At 43.9% G+C, this 18,237-nt stretch overlaps 1 protein-coding gene across 1 annotated transcript; it reads right to left on the bottom strand.

Annotated features, from left to right (window-relative positions):
- Window positions 1-11,416: 11,416 nt before the first annotated feature.
- LOC307033263 (uncharacterized protein) lies at window positions 11,417-15,581 on the bottom strand. The gene is made up of 4 exons (XM_079671674.1): window positions 15,441-15,581; window positions 13,728-13,922; window positions 12,197-12,359; window positions 11,417-11,827 (listed from the first exon to the last, which is right to left on the bottom strand). The coding sequence occupies exons 1-4, from the start codon at window positions 15,516-15,518 to the stop codon at window positions 11,769-11,771; spliced, it is 495 nt and encodes a 164-aa protein (XP_079527800.1). The 5' UTR covers window positions 15,519-15,581; the 3' UTR covers window positions 11,417-11,768.
- Window positions 15,582-18,237: the final 2,656 nt, after the last annotated feature.

An 18,237-nucleotide genomic window follows, 5' to 3' on the forward strand; every position in this document is an offset into this window, starting at 1 on the left:
GTGAAGGAGATGACCCAGCATTTTCAAAATCTGAGGCAGGCACTGGACAAACTGGACCACCTCCTTCATCAGACAAAAGACGACATCAGGAACCAAAGTATGTTCCACAAATAACAAATTATAACATTTGCCACTGCCCCCTCCCAGTGTCAAATGTCTATCACTGAATAGCATCTGTAATGATTGCATTTTTTCTGAATCACAAATCGTTTTAGTTAATATACAGCCTCGGAGTTAAATATTAAAATTGCTTATATGGAACCAACATCAATGCTAATTAAAAGTTGCCTTACATAGACTGTCATTTTGTCTTTTTATTTTAGTTTCTCCAAGCGATATAACAGAAGAGGGATACAGGGGACTGCACTGCTGTATTTTACACCATCAATATCTTCTGGAGCAGAAACTGAGCAGAGTCACCAGCACCTACAGCTGTATTGGCTCGGACTCGTCTTTTCTCATGATGGAGGAAGACATTGAAGACAGTAATGAGGACGACGAACAGGACGGTGATGAGGACGATGAGGAGGACAACGAACAGGACGGTGATGAGGACGGTGATGAGGACAACTAACAGGACGGTGATGAGGACAACAAACAGGACAACGAACAGGACTTAACAAGTGTATTGTGTTGTATGCTGTCAACGTATTAAAACGAGTATTACGATTGAATGGCTTGTTTATTACCTTTTTTATATATGATCCTGCTTTGCATTTACTATGTCTGGTATTCAACTAAATGCCATTAGCAGTTATCAGTCACCTTCAGATCCGAGTTACCTCGAGGGCCGGAGGTTCCCCACCCCTGGTATAAGGTTTTAGTGATCACCCTTATTATCATCCATCCATCCATCCATCTTCTCCCGCTTATCCGTGGTCGGGTCGCGGAGGTAGCAGTTCCAGCAGAGAGCCCCAAACTTTCTTTTACCTGGCCACATCAACCAGCTCTGACTGGGGGATCCCAAGGCGCTCCCAGGCCAGAGAAGAGATATAATCCCTCCATCTGGTTCTAGGTCTACCCCTTGGTCTCTTCCCAGCTGGACGTGCCTGGAACACCTCCCTAGGGAGGCGCCCAGGTGGCATCCTAACTAGGTGCCCGAACCACCTCAACTGGCTCCTTTCGACGCGAAGGAGGAGCGGTTCAACTCCGAGTCCCTCCCGGATGACCGAACTTCTCACCTTATCCCTAAGGGAGACACCAGCCACCCTGCGGAGAAAACCCATCTCGGCCGCTTGTACCCGCGATCTCGTTCTTTCGGTCATGACCCATCCTTCATGACCATAGGTGAGGGTAGGAACAAAAATGGCCCGGTAGACAGAGAGCTTTGCCTTCTGGCTCAGCTCCCTTTTCGTCACAACGGTGCGGTAAAGAGACTGCAGTACCGCTCCCGCTGCTCTGATTCTCCGACCCATCTCACGCTCCATTGTTCCCTCACTCGAGAACAAGACCCCGAGATACTTGAACTCCTTCACTTGGGGTAAGGACTCATTCCCTACTTGGAGTGGACAGTCCATCGGTTTCCTGCTGAGAACCATGGCCTCAGATTTGGAGGTGCTGATCCTCATCCCAGCCGCTTCACACTCGGTTGCGAACCGATCCAGTGAGTGCTGAAGGTCGCAGACCGATGAAGCCATCAGAACCACATCATCTGCAAAAAGCAGTGGTGCAATCCTTAGTCCACCGAACTGCAGACCCCCTCCCCCACGACTACGCCTCGAAATCCGATCCATGTATATTACAAACAGGATTGGTGACAAAGCGCAGCCCTGGCGGAGGCCAACCCTCACCTGAAATGGGTCCGACTTACTGCCGAGGACCCGGACACAGCTCTCGCTTTGGGAGTACAGAGATTGGATGGCCCTGAGTAGAGACCCCCTCACCTCATACTCCCGCAGCACCTCCCACAGTGACTCCCTGGGAACCCGGTCATATGCCTTCTCCAAGTCTACAAAACACATGTAGACTGGATAAGCATACTCCCAGGCACCCTCCAGGATTCTTGCGAGAGTAAAAAGCTGATCCGTCGTTCCAAGACCAGGACGGAATCCGCATTGTTCCTCCTCAATCTGAGGTTCGACAATCGGCCTGACCCTCCTTTCGAGTACCTTAGAGTAAACTTTCCCGGGGAGGCTGAGTAGTGTGATGCCTCGGTAATTGGCACACACCCTCTGATCCCCCTTTTTTTTAAAGGGGAACCACCACTCCGGTCTGCCACTCCTTCGGTACTGTTTCCGACTTCCACGCAACGTTGATGAGACGTGTCAACCATGACAGTCCCTCAACACCCAGAGCCTTCAGCATTTCTGGGCGGATCTCATCCACCCCCGGGGCTTTGCCACTGTGAAGTTGTTTGACGACCTCAGTGACCTCCCCCCGGGAGATTGGTGTCGATCCCCCTTCATACTCCAGCTCTGCCTCTAACATAGAGGGCGGAGTTGTCGGGTTCAGGAGTTCCTCAAAGTGCTCCTTCCAACGCCCTAACACTCCATCAGTTGAGGTCAACAACGTCCCATCCTTACTGTACACAGCTTGGATGGTTCCCTGCTTCCCCCTCCTGAGGTGTCGGACAGTTTTCCAGAACAACTTTGGTGCCGCCCGAAAGTCTTTTTCCATGTCTTCTCCGAACTTCTCCCACACCCGCTGCTTTGCCTCGGCCACGGCTGAGGCTGCTGCCCTTCGGGCCTGTCGGTACCTTGCAACTGCCTCGGGAGTCCCCCGGGATAACAAATCCCTGAAGGCCTCCTTCTTCAGTCGGACGGCTTCCCTGACCACCGGTGTCCACCAGGAGGTTCGAGGGTTACCGCCCCTTGAGGCACCTATGACCTTGAGACCACAGCTCCCCGCCGCGGCTTCGGCAATAGAGGCTTTGAACACCGACCACTCTGGTTCAATGTCCCCAACCTCCACAGGAATGCCCGAAAAGCTCCGCCGGAGGTGTGAGTTGAAGGCCTCCTGAACTTGGGCCTCCTCCAGACGTTCCCAGTTCACCCGAACTACACGTTTGGGCTTACCAGGTCTATCCAGAGGCTTCCCCCGCCACTCGACCCAACTCACCACCAGATGGTGATCAGTTGACAACTCCGCCCCTCTCTTTACCCGAGTGTCCAAAACATACGGCCTCAGGTCCGATGATACGATAACCAAATCGATCATGGACCTTCTGCCTAGGGTGCTCTGGTACCACGTACACTTATGAGCATCCTTATGTTCGAACATGGTGTTTGTTATGGCCAATCCATGACTAGCACAGAAGTCCAGTAACAAACCACCACTCCGGTTCAGATCAGGGGGGCCGTTCCTCCCAATCACTCCCCTCCAAGTGTCTCCATCATTGCCCACATGTGCGTTGAAGTCTCCCAGCAAGATTAAAGAGTCCCCTTCAGGAGCCCCATACAGGACTCTTTCCAGGGTCTCCAAGAAGGCCGTATACTCTGAACTGCTGTTGGGTGCATAAGCACACACAACAGTCAGAGTTTTCCCCCCCATAACCCGCAGGCGTAGGGAGGCAACCCTCTCGTCCACTGGGGTAGACTCCAACAACGAAGCACCCAACCGGGGACTTGTGAGTATCCCCACACCCGCCCGGCGCCTCACACCTTGAGCAACTCCGGAGAAGAATAGAGTCCAACCCCTATCCAGAAGTAAGGTTCCAGAGCCGACGCTGTGCGTAGAGGTGAGCCCAACCAGATCCAACTGGTAACGCTCCACCTCCCGCACAAGCTCCGACTCCTTCCCCCCCAGAGAGGTGACGTTCCACGTCCCCAAAGCCAGCTTCTGTCGCCCGGGTCTGGTCCGTCGAGACCCTCTGCCTTCACTGCCACCCTTCTGGCAGCGCACCCGACCCCATCGCTGTTTCCCGTAGGTGGTGGGCCCGCGGGACGGAGAAGCGGAGGTGTTGCCCACGTCGCCTTTTCGGGCTGAGCCCGGCCGGGCTCCGTGGCAAGCCCGGCCACCAGACGCTCGCCGACGAGTCCTCCTTCTGGGCCTGGCTCCAGAAGGGGACCCCGGGCTTCCTCCGGGCCGGGTATCCTCACTTCGTGTGTCGTCTTTCATGAGGTCTTTTGAACCAATCTTAGTCTGGCCCCTTGCCTGAGACCAATTTGCCATGGGAGACCCTACCAGGAACACAAGGTTCCAGACAACACAGCCCCCAGGTTCATCAGGGCACACAAACCTCTCTACCACGGTAAGGTGCTGGTTCTTCAGAGAGGCCTGAGAGCCTTATTATCATCATGTCATTTAATCATGATCGGTTTAATTAGCCAATGCTTACATCCAAAGAATGTGTCTAGACTTTACTCCTACAGACACACACTAACAATAAAAATTGAGCTAAGTAATACACTCACGAGCCACTTAATTAGGTACACCTTGCTAGGATGGGTCCCCCATCTGCTAGGATGGGACCCCCATCTGCTTTCAGAACTGCATTAAGTCTTCATGGCATAGATTAAACAAGGTACTGGAAGCATTCCTCAGAGATTTTGCTCAATATTGACCTGATCGCATCACGCAGTTCCTGCAGATTTTGTCGGCTGCACATCCATGACGCAAATCTCTGGTTCACCACATCCCAATGTTGCACTGTAGGATTTGGATCTGATGACTGTGGACTGTGACATTTGAGTACAATTCATTGTCATGTTCAAGAAACCAGTTGGAGAATATTTGAGCTTTGTGACACGGTGAGTTATCCTGCTGGAAGTAGCCATCAGAAGATTGGTACACTGTTGTCATAAAGGCATCTACATGGTCAGCACAACCCAGTATCACGGCAAGATGTGAACATGTGACGATTTACCATGATGGGAGACGTGAAGCTGTCACGATTTCGTCCTTTCAAACGTGACAATTACACAGTATTGTTAACGTGGCCCAACCAGTGGAGATATACCCGGAAATGCCAAGCAAATGCTACCCCGACGGTCGGTTGTTATTATTATCAATGTTAATATAATAATGATTTAATTTGTAATAGTCACACTCGATTTCACCAATTTTCTTGTTGCCCCAGCTGGTCGGCACCTCTTTTAGCAGATACAAAGGCTACATTCATTTATTAAATCGATGTGTGTGGATGTGGAATTAACGGACGTGACGTTGCACGATTGCGTTACCAGGCAACAGCTTCGGTTCATGTTAATTTATAAACTCTTCAACTCGAACCGTAGTTATATTTTAAAACATTTTAGAAAGCCTCACGAAAAACTTTAATGTACGTTTTAATTTAAATGTGAAGAAATGTGTGTATAACAAAATACATCCGTCAAAAACAATACCGGAAACAGACGTAGGCAAGATCCTCGGTTATGGCTAGAAAGGATCCGTCTAGTGTAAATATGACGTCACGTTCTCGTTGTAACTCTCGTTGTAATCGGAGCGGCTCGGAAACACATCTACAGCAATAACATGATGCAACATACACATTAATGCAGCAGCAATATTAATAGAGAAACATCAGACATAATAGTAAAACACTGCAAGGGAACATTTTATTGCACCAGGAGCTATCTTGGGACTTTTACTGCGACAACGTTGACTTGCCTGTGAATAAAAAATAAACCATAGTGTTGGTGATCTACAGTGTTGTCATTCTTCTTTGAACACCAGCAAGACCGCTTTTCAACAATCACACTCCCTGTCATTGACATAATTAATAGATAGTTTAGCTTCTCACCATCACTTGCTGTGGCCAACTGATATTAACGATCCTAACTGAAAGGCTGCCTGCCAAACGTAAACATTCAGCCACGTGACATTCAGCCGAACTCTCGCGAGAGTTTTACACAAGAAGGATCCTTTCTAGCCATAACCCAGATCCTCAGCTCGTTGATTCATGTTTTAGCCGCAATGCACGTTGGGAAATGGTGTTTATGCGATGTGAAATCCGAAAACATTTTAAAAAAATTAAATAATACTTTATTCCGAGTTTGCTTGCTTTTTCTCTTTGGAGCTAATCACATAAAGGCATTGTAATACACGGTTCGGCTGCATTACATATTACATATCTGCCTTAGTTCTCTATTTATAGAGCCCTGATGAGAAGACTTCTATACAAACAGGAAGAACTGCCGCCAAAACTGAAAACGTGACGTGGATCACAAATATATCAGCCATTTAACAACATCTTAGATTTATTTTCACACAATACGTCTCCTTGCAATATCAACAGTAATTCGGCTGACTTTTATATTTGATCCAATTGGTAGATAGGCAGTATTTACACCATAACGGTGCACAGCTGATAGACGGGCACCTAGTGGATAAAGCGCGTTATTGAATTGTATTATTATTATTAACTAACAGAATAAGAGACCTGACAGGTGATGGTCAGACGTTGACCTGGCTGCACAGTCACAGAGGCTGGCTGGCTGTGTCAACTGTTCAAACTTCACACCTGTATAAATACAAAAAAAAGTTATATGACAGATTATCCTGTTAAACAGCAGTATAATAAGTGTTGACTCACTTCCAGCTGCCAGCAGCAGCAGCAGCAGCAGAGAGAACATGATGATGATAACTCATTTCATTTCATTTCAAACCTTTATTTATCCAGGTGTATCCCATTGAGATCATTGATCTCTTTTTCAAGGGAGACCTGCTCAAGTAGGTTCCACATGAAACATAAAAACATAAACAGAACAACAAAAGGACATCATACAGCATCATTTACATAACTATCCACATAAACAGGTACCAATAGCTTCCGATTGAGTAGCATCCAACCGAGCTTTAAAAACATTTAGTGGCCCCAGATTTCTCAGTTTCCATTTAATTTGCAGACTATTCCAAGACAGAGGAGCTGCGCATCTAAAAGCTGTCTTCCCTAAGACAGTCCTAGTAGTTGGCACATTTAATAAAACCACAGCATTTGATCTCAGGCAGTAGCCACTTACAATTTTCCGTGAGATCAGGGAGCAGATATAAGATGGAAGTTTCCCTAACATGGCTTTGTATATAAAAATGTACCAGTGAGTGAGCCTCCGTACAGTTAGTGAAAGCAAACCAGCCCTTGCATACAGGGTACAGTGATGGGTTAATGCTTTACAGTTTGTCACAAATCTCAGTGCACTGTGATACGCAGCATCTAACTTGACCAGGCAATTGGCAGGTGCATTCATATAGATCAGATCACCATAGTCCAGCACAGGTCAAAAGGTCAGAGTGACTAGCCTTTTCCTGGCCTCAAGCAGAGAAACAGGACTTGTTCCTGTAGAAGAAACCTAGCCTAACCCTCAGCTTTTTAAGCAGGTTATTGACATGAAGTTTAGAAATGTGAGAGAATCATCAAGCCAGATACCAAGGACTCTGAGAAGACGTGAGCTCCTGATCCCCTTTAATCTCCACTGACAGTCTCTTGTGAAGGCCTTATAACTGTATCGCAATGGATATTACTGAGTTTGCATAGAACCAAACGTGTTCACGTGTGAACGTGAACATTGATAGAATATCACCTCCCATCTTCAGAGCAATCTGACTATTATAACATTAGCGTTAAGAAAGCTTAATTAAATATCTGCCACAACATAAGTAACTGGATCAAAGTAACAGTACAGTCCGCGGCATCACATCATAATGTATCATATATTTCCTTATCTGAGTCAGCTGAGCCGTATCTGGCCGTGCAAATCTTACAGTGTCACATACTGTATGCAGAAGTATTATTTTAAGCAACACATTACGAAACACTCGAGTCAAATGTAATTAAAGTCAGATCGTGTCTTAGGGGCATATCATAAACCTGTTGATACGCATTCAAACACTTTTTCTTGTACCAGCTGTATTCACCTTGCAGGTGCAGCTTTGTGGCTTTTATCCTAGTTAAAGTGTTTGAGTCATGGATGTTTAAAGTTTAACGTCTTCATATTTGTCTAATTATATAGTTGACTTTTCATTCAGGAAGTATGACGCGCTGCGCTCTCCCTGTTTGTGATTGGTTGAATGATGCTCCAAATACTACCCCTTTTATGTGAACGCGCACCTAACTAGATAGGACATGGCTGGCTTGAGCGATCCACTTGATAACACGTGTCGTAGTGCCGTTTAGCGAGAGGGCGTATGTTTTGGATTAGGCCAACCGGCTAACTCAAACATAGCCAGGTTAGGTTGAACCAGTTTCATGGTATACCCCCCAGGTCTTATCCTGACTGAGCACAGGCACCTGTAGCCTTGGCTGCTGTGCTCTCAGTGTTTTGTCTCCCTGTTCCTGCCTATTGGCGTCAGCTGATAGAGGTGTTGGTTTTATCTTGTTATGCACAATGTTGATTCTTCTCTCAGAACTAGCTAAATATGGGTCTGGGGTAGAGATCTTCAGAATTGGTTTGGCATCTTTTGTGTCAATTCGTGGCACACAACATGTCTTGTGAATAAACCATCAGTTTGCCATCAAATTTCCTGCTCTCCTCGTGTCTCTCTGACTCCTGTTTCCATTGCTTCAGAAGGTTCCATCGCATATGAGAGATTTTTACATGTTTGTAAATGATTTTGGTTTCAGTGTGTGTGTTTCACATGGGTGAACAGTATATTTATATGTTATGGAATGAAATACAATGTCAGATTAGGGGAAAGTTAGGGGAGTGCATGTTAATGTATCTGGAGGTGGCGTGTTCCAAAAGTGTTTGGGTTTGTCTGCCGTGTGTGGGCTGCGTTCCATTTCAAATTGCCGCCTGTACAATGTATGCACCAGTCTGTGGTATGCCGATGTGCAGGCGCGCCCCTCCATACACGCCGATCACACAGACTGCGTCTGCCTCTCGCCCTCATCTTGTGGAGGGAGCCTCATCTGATGCGCAAATGCGGCGCAATTGAGCGCGCCACAGTTTCTGCTGCGAGGCTCCACTAGCTGTAATCGGCTTGGTGTGTCCAGGGTTTACACACCACCCCCCCGTCAACGCTCGCGAGGGCCTCATCACATCACAGCCCTGCCGATGTGATATAATGTATAGGACCTTTTTCCTCATGGGTGTCATTCACAACAGACCAATCATGACAGTTTTAGAGAATGAGTTTGTATGGATACACTTATAACATATATTTGTATTTGTCTTGGCTTCAGCTCACTGATAACATAAGAACACAAATAGGCACAACACTTACATAGATGTTTTTTTTATATGTATTTTATTACTCCAAAGTAGAAAAAAAAAAAGTCAGCCATATTTAACTGGGAAAGTTTTCCTTTGGTTCCCAGGAATTGTTCCACTTCGCCCCACTGTAAAACAGAAACACAGCAAAAAGTATGTGATCAACTAAATTGAATTTACTGCTGAGGAACCCAAAATGTTTAAGTTAGTGATCTCAGGGTTGATGAAGTTGGTTGGTAAGACTACTTTGTGGCCCCTGTTCTGCCAGACCCATCAGCTACACTGAAGGAAACTTCAGATTAGATACATACCATCCAGAGCAAGACTGCCACTGCACCAATACCTCGGTATGGCCCTGAGTAAAGAAACACAGATTTTAGGTAAACTTCATTTTTTTCAAATGTTATACATGTAAATACAAAAAGTCCAGTGAAATCAAATGATGATTTGAAATAATAGTAGGTACGATTAACTCAAACATATGAAGGACTGTAACATAGTCAATAGCATTTTCCCCATCAGTTTAATATTTTGGAATACTATTATTATTTAAAAATATATTTTTACTGCCAAGAATAGGAATTCACCTACAAAGGATTACAAGAAAAAATGTAATATACAAATAAATGGCTGGACATGATGCATTAATGCGACATGAAGCATTACACAAGTACCTCAACCTTAAATTAATAATACATTATTGTTACTGTAATTTCAATATTTACATTAGCAGTCATGCTTAAGACTGAAACACTCCTTTTAAACAAAGTATACGAAAATCCAATAAGATAAGACTTTGTTCCACGGAAACATTATTGTCATTGTTTATTTATTTTTAAATATTTTCTTAACAAACCTCCCTGATTCGTTCCCTCAGTAGTTTTTTGTAGGGGAAAGTGTCTGACCCTTGATGAATGGGACATTCTGCAAGGAATTAAAAGATGGTAATAAGTTGAAGTTCAGCAATAACCTCCTAAACATTGCCTAACATCACATTGTGCTCAATTAAACTGTTCAAAATGGCACTGAGACTTTTGATACTGCAAAGTCTTAAACAAAACAAAAGGTGGTGTATTCTAATTGTACCGATGATTGTTTTCTCTCTCTTTAACTAATTCAATGTGCAAAATCAAACACAGTTTCAGTCGATGTAAATAAGATAATTACTAATCCGCACATACCATTAATTGCCACTTTATTCCTCGTTGGTCTTCTTTTCTGTGAGGAAGACACTGAGGAGAGAGCAGGAGTCAGGCCGGAGGAGAGAGCAGGAGTCAGCCCGGAGGAGAGAGCAGGAGTCAGCCCGGAGGAGAGAGCAGGAGTCAGCCCGGAGGAGAGAGCAGGAGTCAGCCCGGAGGAGAGAGCAGGAGTCAGCCCGGAGGAGAGAGCAGGAGTCAGCCCGCAGGAGAGAGCAGGAGTCAGCCCGGAGGAGAGAGCAGGAGCCCGGAGGAGAGAGCAGGAGTCAGGCCGGAGGAGAGAGCAGGAGTCAGCCCGGAGGAGAGAGCAGGAGTCAGCCCGGAGGAGAGAGCAGGAGTCAGCCCGGAGGAGAGAGCAGGAGTCAGCCCGGAGGAGAGAGCAGGAGCCCGGAGGAGAGAGCAGGAGTCAGCCCGGAGGAGAGAGCAGGAGTCAGCCCGGAGGAGAGAGCAGGAGTCAGCCCGGAGGAGAGAGCAGGAGCCCGGAGGAGAGAGCAGGAGTCAGCCCGGAGGAGAGAGCAGGAGTCAGCCCGGAGGAGAGAGCAGGAGTCAGCCCGGAGGAGAGAGCAGGAGTCAGCCCGGAGGAGAGAGCAGGAGCCCGGAGGAGAGAGCAGGAGTCAGCCCGGAGGAGAGAGCAGTAGCCCGGAGGAGAGAGCAGGAGTCAGGCCGGAGGAGAGAGCAGGAGCCCGGAGGAGAGAGCAGGAGTCAGCCCGGAGGAAAGAGCAGGAGTCAGCCCGGAGGAGAGAGCAGGAGTCAGCCCGGAGGAGAGCGCAGGAGTCAGGCCGGAGGAGAGAGCAGGAGCCCGGAGAAGAGAGCAGGAGCCCGGAGGAGAGAGCAGGAGTCAGCCCGGAGGAGAGAGCAGGAGTCAGCCCGGAGGAGAGAGCAAGAGTCAGGCCGGAGGAGAGAGCAGGAGTCAGGCCGGAGGAGAGAGCAGGAGTCAGCCCGGAGGAGAGAGCAGCAGTCAGGCCGGAGGAGAGAGCAGGAGTCAGCCCGGAGGACACAGGAGTGAGAAAGAGATTGAACTCAGTGTCAGTCTCGGTGGTAAGAGGTACAGACAAGTCTGATCCTGGGTCTGTGGCCATTTCTGCCTGTGTGGTTGAAGGGCCCTCAGGTTCAACTGCCAAAGTCACTATTGAGAAGAAAAAAAAGTAGACACATGGTGAATAAATGACCAAGTATAATCCGCCATATACATTTATAATCTGAGTAATTACAGCTAAAAATGAAACAGCGGAACATCGGTGATTATGTGTTACAATGGCGTTTGTTAGCAACCAGGAAATGACACCAGTAAGGACAAACAGATGAGAATGCTGCATGGGGGTCTGGGTGCTGTGTTGGTGGGACGTTGGGGGGCTCGCTGCTCCGCCCTTTGAGACTCGAGGAGCAGACAGTGTGAGCTGGATTACTGGTGTTGTTTCCTGGTTGTTGCGTGGGGTCTGCGAGACAGCGAGGAACTCAGCCTGAGCACACAAACACACACACACACTCACAGCCAGGCTGTGAGTGTGAGTGCGTGTGTGCGTGAGGAGATCCACGGAGCCTCGGCTGAGAAAAGATAAGGGTGAAAAAATGGAAAAAGAGAAATCTCCAACGAGGAGTTTTGGGGCAGCATAGACAGGTATTCTCTGTGTTAGAGTTTTACTCGCTACAGGGTGTACTTTGAGGGTTTGTGACTCTGCAGACCGTTTACATGCAGGAAAAGCTTCATAACACACAAGGGGACGGGTAATAACCAGAAAAGCATGACATGTGCCCTTTAACTGACAAAACAAGACATAACGACATATTTTTACTACTTGGTAAACAGTGATTCACATTTTTTTACATTTAAAACCAGATAACTGAGCAACTAATTTACAAAAAATGTTAACAGATAAATTGCTGAAATATAGCATGCAGATTTGTATACTTTACCATTAATAAGGCTTTCGTAAATCCTCTTTATGGTAACAAGTGCATTGTTACCATCTTCTGTCTCGATTTGCCATGGACAGATGCAATCGGCCGCAAAACCATTTGTGCCTCTCTTGGCAAGAAGGAGGATGGGACGCCGATCTAACATTTTCCATTTGTGGAGCTGGAACACAATGGACACAAAAAAACAAGAAATATTATGTACACAACAGCTCTAAACATTTTCACACACCTAAAGCCATTATAACTCCATTTATTTTGCATAAGTGAAAAATGCACTGATGTTATACGTGTGCACATTGAAGAAGGCACCCCACAATTAACCAGGTGTGATTTTAGACCCCTTTTAGGGGAGCCCCTAAAAAAGAACTGTAAAAAAAAAAAGAAGTTTATCGAGCTCGGGTTCACTGAGGTTTTTTTACATGGGCATGGTTATTTTTATATGGGTTAGAGATGCCAGCGATTATTCTATTTTTTCGAATATTCGTTACAGTCTCCATAATCTAAAATTATTTTTAAAATTCGATTTTATTTATATATATTTTTATTATTATTTATGTTTTTCTTTTTTTTCCTGGCTTAGTTTCAATTCGGCGGCGAATAGTCGATTAATATTCGCCAGGGCTGTCCAATTTTGATCATGGTCAGTTTCTGGCATCCCTGATATGGGTCCATTTAACTCTCACATTCAGATATCTGAATAAGCTACATTTAGCTTTGAAACATGTCAGCAAGCTATAACCTATATCATTTCAGGTTCAAAGTTCTGCATTAACAGCACTTCAGATGTAAAGCTGGTGTTACAGGGGAATTTTGAAATGACTGGTCGAACACGGCTCAAAGTCAGAGACTCTGGTAAGCTTAATGAAAGTGCTTTTAAGGGCCTCTTTATTAATACTAACTCTTTCCAGGTCTTGATTGTCTTTCAAGCACTATATTAATATGGGCTAGTCTTGATTCTGTGACATTCTTGGTTTTACCATTTATTCAAAAATGTATATGATATTTCATTTATTTTACTTTTGGAAACCATAGTCACATAATTACCGTAGGTGTTTTCCATACCATGAAGTTCCAAAATAAAATATAAAACACCAAAATACAGGTTTTTTTGTAAGATATAATTAGAAAAAAATGTACATTGAAGCTCTGATTCTAGGAATTACCACTGGCCTGAACTATGTTACTTCTGGTTAAGAAATAATGTTTTACTAAAACTGGGTGCCTGCAAGTACAAACACTATCTAACATCAGTTTGAAAAAATGTGTTATGCCTTTACAGATTTAAATACAACGGTGACAACAATTTTGCTTAACACATTAGATGAAGTGCAGTAATCGTGCACTAGTCTGTACTTCTCACATAAACTTAATTCAGAAATTAGGATTATTTTTAAAAAGTAAATGAGGGCGACTGTTGGAAAGTATAAATCAATTAAGTAATTCAACAATTTGTATAAAAAGATTAAGATCAGGGATTATTTACACACTTTTTTATGATAACTGACATCTGCAAGAGAAAAAAGCTTACCAGTAAATGTGTTGAGTCATGCACTTTGTTGACACTGTGGTTTTTCTTTTGCGTGGCCTTCCACTCCTGTGCAACATTTTCTTTTTGCTTGGAGAGTTTCTCTTTGTAGGGTTGGATGCCACCACATTGTTTGCATTTTTTACTTGCTACTCCTATGCTTTGCCTGCATGTCTGGCACACTTTTTGAGTAGGCATCTGTAACAGAAACACAGATAATGTCAGGGAATACCAAAAATAAGAATACTATACTACAAATGTTTACAGGATTCATGTATTTTATTATAAAAAAAAAAAAATCTTGTTAAAACAATGAACTCATGTTTTTCTATCTTTTAGATAGGATGAACAAAAATCACAAGAGTAAGGAAAACAATGTTATACAGAGTCAGTCACATGTTTAAAGTGACTGTTATGCACAACCCTAATCTGTCAATATCTGGTTGATCCAAAAGTTGATGCTCCATCATCACAGAAAATAATACTAAAATCATCATTACCAGGGGTGTATTGCTAATTCTATAAGTTCTGCACGTGCAGTTGTGGCTCGTTTTGAAGCTTATGTAACTACTGTCAATTAACACTCCAGCCAGAATCAACAAAGAATGGTCATTTATTAAGTCTGCATTATTGAATAAATGTGTGATTCTTACAGTAAATGCTGGACACAGCTGCGTGATAGTTAAGTGATCAGTGAAGGACCTTTATAAACTAACTCCCTCCTGCTGAGGTACAAAGGTTACTATATAAAAAGTGTGCACATTTATTTAGTATCCTATCCATGTGAATATGTTTTAAGTGGGGGTGGACCTCATGTCCTCTAGGGGGGTCCGGAGGCCCCCGGGAAGTTAAATGCATCAATCTTGTGCACTTTGAGGGCAAAATTAACTAAATCTATGGATATATCTGTCAACACCCATATGAAACTTAACTGTATACATTTCAATAATTTAAAAAAATGATAAGAATAATACTTTTTTTTTTATTTATCTTTGTGCATATTTAACTATTTACTGTTTTTTTTCTTTATGCATTTGTTGTATGTCCAATAGTATGAATTGTAATGATTTCATCGATGTTTTAGATTAATTCGATTTTTTTTAGGGTGCTGTGTGACGTTGAACCTGCGACCTGCAACCTGTGACCTATGAACCTGTATTTGTATGCTACCAAAGGAGCTATTGAACCTAAGAACTTGAATTTCCGACTGCTATTGTGGAACATTACAATAATATAAAAGTGTGCCTTGGAAATATGTATTTCCATATATGGTGACCAAACTGTTTCCGACCCACTGAGATAACTTAGACTAAAGTTAACTGTGTAAACATTACATTAGGTACATTAGCTTCTTAGCCTATCCGTTATCATAGCTAGCTAGCACCAGATGCTAACAACCATCCCCGTTTTAGGTGCCGGAGCGGTGTTCCGGCAGTATTACACCCCTGGTCACTCTTCACTTAATAGATACATTGTATTTAATATAGTTATAAAGAATGTGACGTGTGATAACATTTGGATCAACCGCATGAACCGATGGATCACATAACTTCCATGCTCACGTTAACGTTAGCTGATTCTACTTTTGGCTAATTTAGCTTTGCTATCATTATTCCTAGGTAAACATAGTAATCTTAGTCACTGTACTAGACGACAAAATAAAACAACATAATACATATCCCAAAATGAATATACTTTTCATATCTGACAACTCACGTTTATTAGCTTGTCTGGGAAATAAATGGATGTTGTCAGTGATGCAGTGACGAGTCCAAAACCCCGGTGAGTTAGCATTTTACCACTTCCGGTTCCCTCGCCTCAGAGCCAATGAGATTCCTCCATAGGATTTGGGAAAATAGCTCGAAATAAGGTCTGTGGTCGACACAAATTTAAGAGACGGATCACGTTTTGTTCTACGACAGACAGCCGTGATTTTTGAAGAGTGTACGTATCTGAAAAACGATGGTTGTTAATAGAAGTTGTCAAGGACGTTGTACGTCATTACGCCGCCTTCCGTTGATTTAAAACGCGCCCGTGGGTCGTAAAGGTATGCAGGCTGACGCACCCGTTGATTGAAAACGCTGCTCTGGGTCGTATTAATGGGTGGGAAAACAAGGAAAACAATCGACCTATTTGGTTGTATTAGATTGAGGACTTGTTGGAGCTGTCATGTGGATATTAATGCTGCCCATTATGGATACAAGCGATTTTCACCCATTTAGTAATTACATGTTTTAAATTTGTACACACCAATGTGTTTCCTATCACCTAAACCTCCAGGGCTGTACACAGTTTAATACTGTCAACTTCTAATTTTGGGAAAAACGAAAACGTCTTTTAAAACTACAATTCCCAGTAGAGACGTGCCATAGAAAACATATTGCGAAACACAATAGCCAGCATGTGTAGTTCTGGGGGGGCGTTTGAGTCCAGTTTTGAATAGTCTGCCGTGGTTTCGTTCCATTTCAAAGAGCTTGGTGCTCGGCGTAACTTTGGCGCACCACCACTCCAACATCCAATCCCAGAGCTTGAAGATTAATCACGGGGTTTGTACTGTAGTCCCAAACGATAGCTGGGGATTATGGGTAGTGTAGGGTCTTCGGCCATCCTAAACTCTGAATTTTTTTTCGGATATCATATCGCATTAACACCACATCCCAACGTGCATTGCGGCTAAAACATCCTGAGCTTCAAGCTGAGGAGCTTGGGTAATCAGTTTACCGTCTACGTCTGTTTCCGGTGCCCAAGATTATAGAATTAAACGAATAAATAAAAACAAGGATAATTGTGTGTTATTGGTGAGTAAATAACAGTGTGTTATATAGAAAAGAATAACAAATTAGAAGGAAAAAAGGATTAAAAAAAATACAGATTTCAGTATTCTGAGGCTCTGAGCCCCATTTATTTTTTCATCACGGACGGCAAAAAAAGTCCGACATTATACGATTACAAATAAAATCAATAATCGTGGCTTGATATTGAGTAATAACATGTTTTTATGGACCACACAGCTTCTGGTCTTCTCAGACCCGACCATATCCATTTGCGTCTCATATGCACGCAAAACTCGGACTCAGAACTAGATGGAAATAGTTGGCGTATGATAGGCACGCAAAATTGGGCTTTAGCGTATCTAATGCACGCATTTTCCAATGTGTAAAGTCGTGTCATTTGTACGCAGACTGAAGAGAGTGGGTTGGTTTTAAAAATGTGCTTATCCAGAAAAGCCCGGTTTGGACACTTTACGGGCAGAAGAAACATTTCTATTAAAGAAAGAATTATACATTTCTGTCTTTTTATGCCTTTAGCTACTAACTTGAATTGTTATTCAAATTAATTAATCAATTATTTTTTATATTTTATTGTAATGTAGAGACAAGGCTTTTAGTGACAATCATGTATTGCTTTACAATTACATGTACAAAAAAAAAAAAAAGTCTAAATATGATATTCGGCCTCAAATCATCTGTGGCCTGGAGCCCCCCCCCCTGCGATCTTTGGCGCCCCCCCAGGTTGGAAACCTCTGATCTAGGGGGTACAGATGTAGCGATTCATTTCAGACAGTTTGAAACGCTAGGGCCGTGATTGGTACGTGATCTGCCCTCGCTCAAGGGAAAACCTCAAGCTTGACTTGAGACCGCCCCCGTGATAGATAAATGTAATTATAATGAAGCCAGCTGCGATGGATCATTGATCCACCAGGGGGTGCAGTGGGGTTCCACACTGGAGTTCATGTGAAATAAAGTCAGATACAGCACGCTGGATGTACAGCGGAACTTTGTTAAGATCCATATGTCACGGATATCATACTCTGTGCTAAATAAGAGACATGTAATCATTTACAAAACATCACCATGTTGTTATTTAACAAAATAATGTTGTTTAGTCGAAAAAAACGAACGGGAGGAAATGCAGCCCGGCTCTCGATTTTTAATCCTAATTTAATCATCATCTTCACCACGATCATTTATGTTTATGTTCGCCGAATTGACATGAAATCACTGACACATATGAATATACTGTATTCAACTTCATTAAAACGTTATTAACGTGCCTAAACTCAGCAATTCACTAAAAATATTTATATTTTAATGGAGCCTCGTCGGAAGATCAGGATCCCAAAGCGTGGCGGAGGGATCCTGATCTGCATGACGGGTGCTATTTTCCCCATAAGGAACAAGTCGCTGCAAATGATCCCGCTTATTACACGTCCACATTCTCAACAAAGTAACAACATGATTCTCAGTATTAATTGAAATGCTTTTATGGATTTAGAAAATGTTTTTATTGATTTAAAAAATAGTTGTATGTATTGATTTAAATTGACATGCATCCGCTAAGAAAAATAATCTGTTGTTACCGTTTTTTAAACAGTCTGAATGAAACGGCAGCTCTCAGCTGTGTATTTACACAACTAATGGCCCATCAACCACAGCTCTCTCCCCCCTCCCCCCCTGATCTTTGTTCTCCAGCAGCTAAATTAACTGTAGTTTACTCTGAGTGACAAGCTTAC

This window comes from Notothenia rossii (genome assembly GCF_949606895.1).
Source record: "Notothenia rossii genome assembly, chromosome: 3".
Lineage (NCBI taxonomy): Eukaryota > Metazoa > Chordata > Actinopteri > Perciformes > Nototheniidae > Notothenia > Notothenia rossii.

What these genes read in the sequence shown, in the direction of transcription:
- LOC307033263 (XM_079671674.1), bottom strand. Translation starts at nt 15,518, where the DNA reads ATGCTAACTCACCGGGGTTTTGGACTCGTCACTGCATCACTGACAACA. An exon ending in TCCCAGACAAGCTAATAAAC is followed by an intron (nt 13,923 to 15,440) that starts GTGAGTTGTCAG and finishes TTTCTGTTACAG; the next exon opens with ATGCCTACTCAAAAAGTGTG. An exon ending in ATGACTCAACACATTTACTG is followed by an intron (nt 12,360 to 13,727) that starts GTAAGCTTTTTT and finishes ATTGTGTTCCAG; the next exon opens with CTCCACAAATGGAAAATGTT.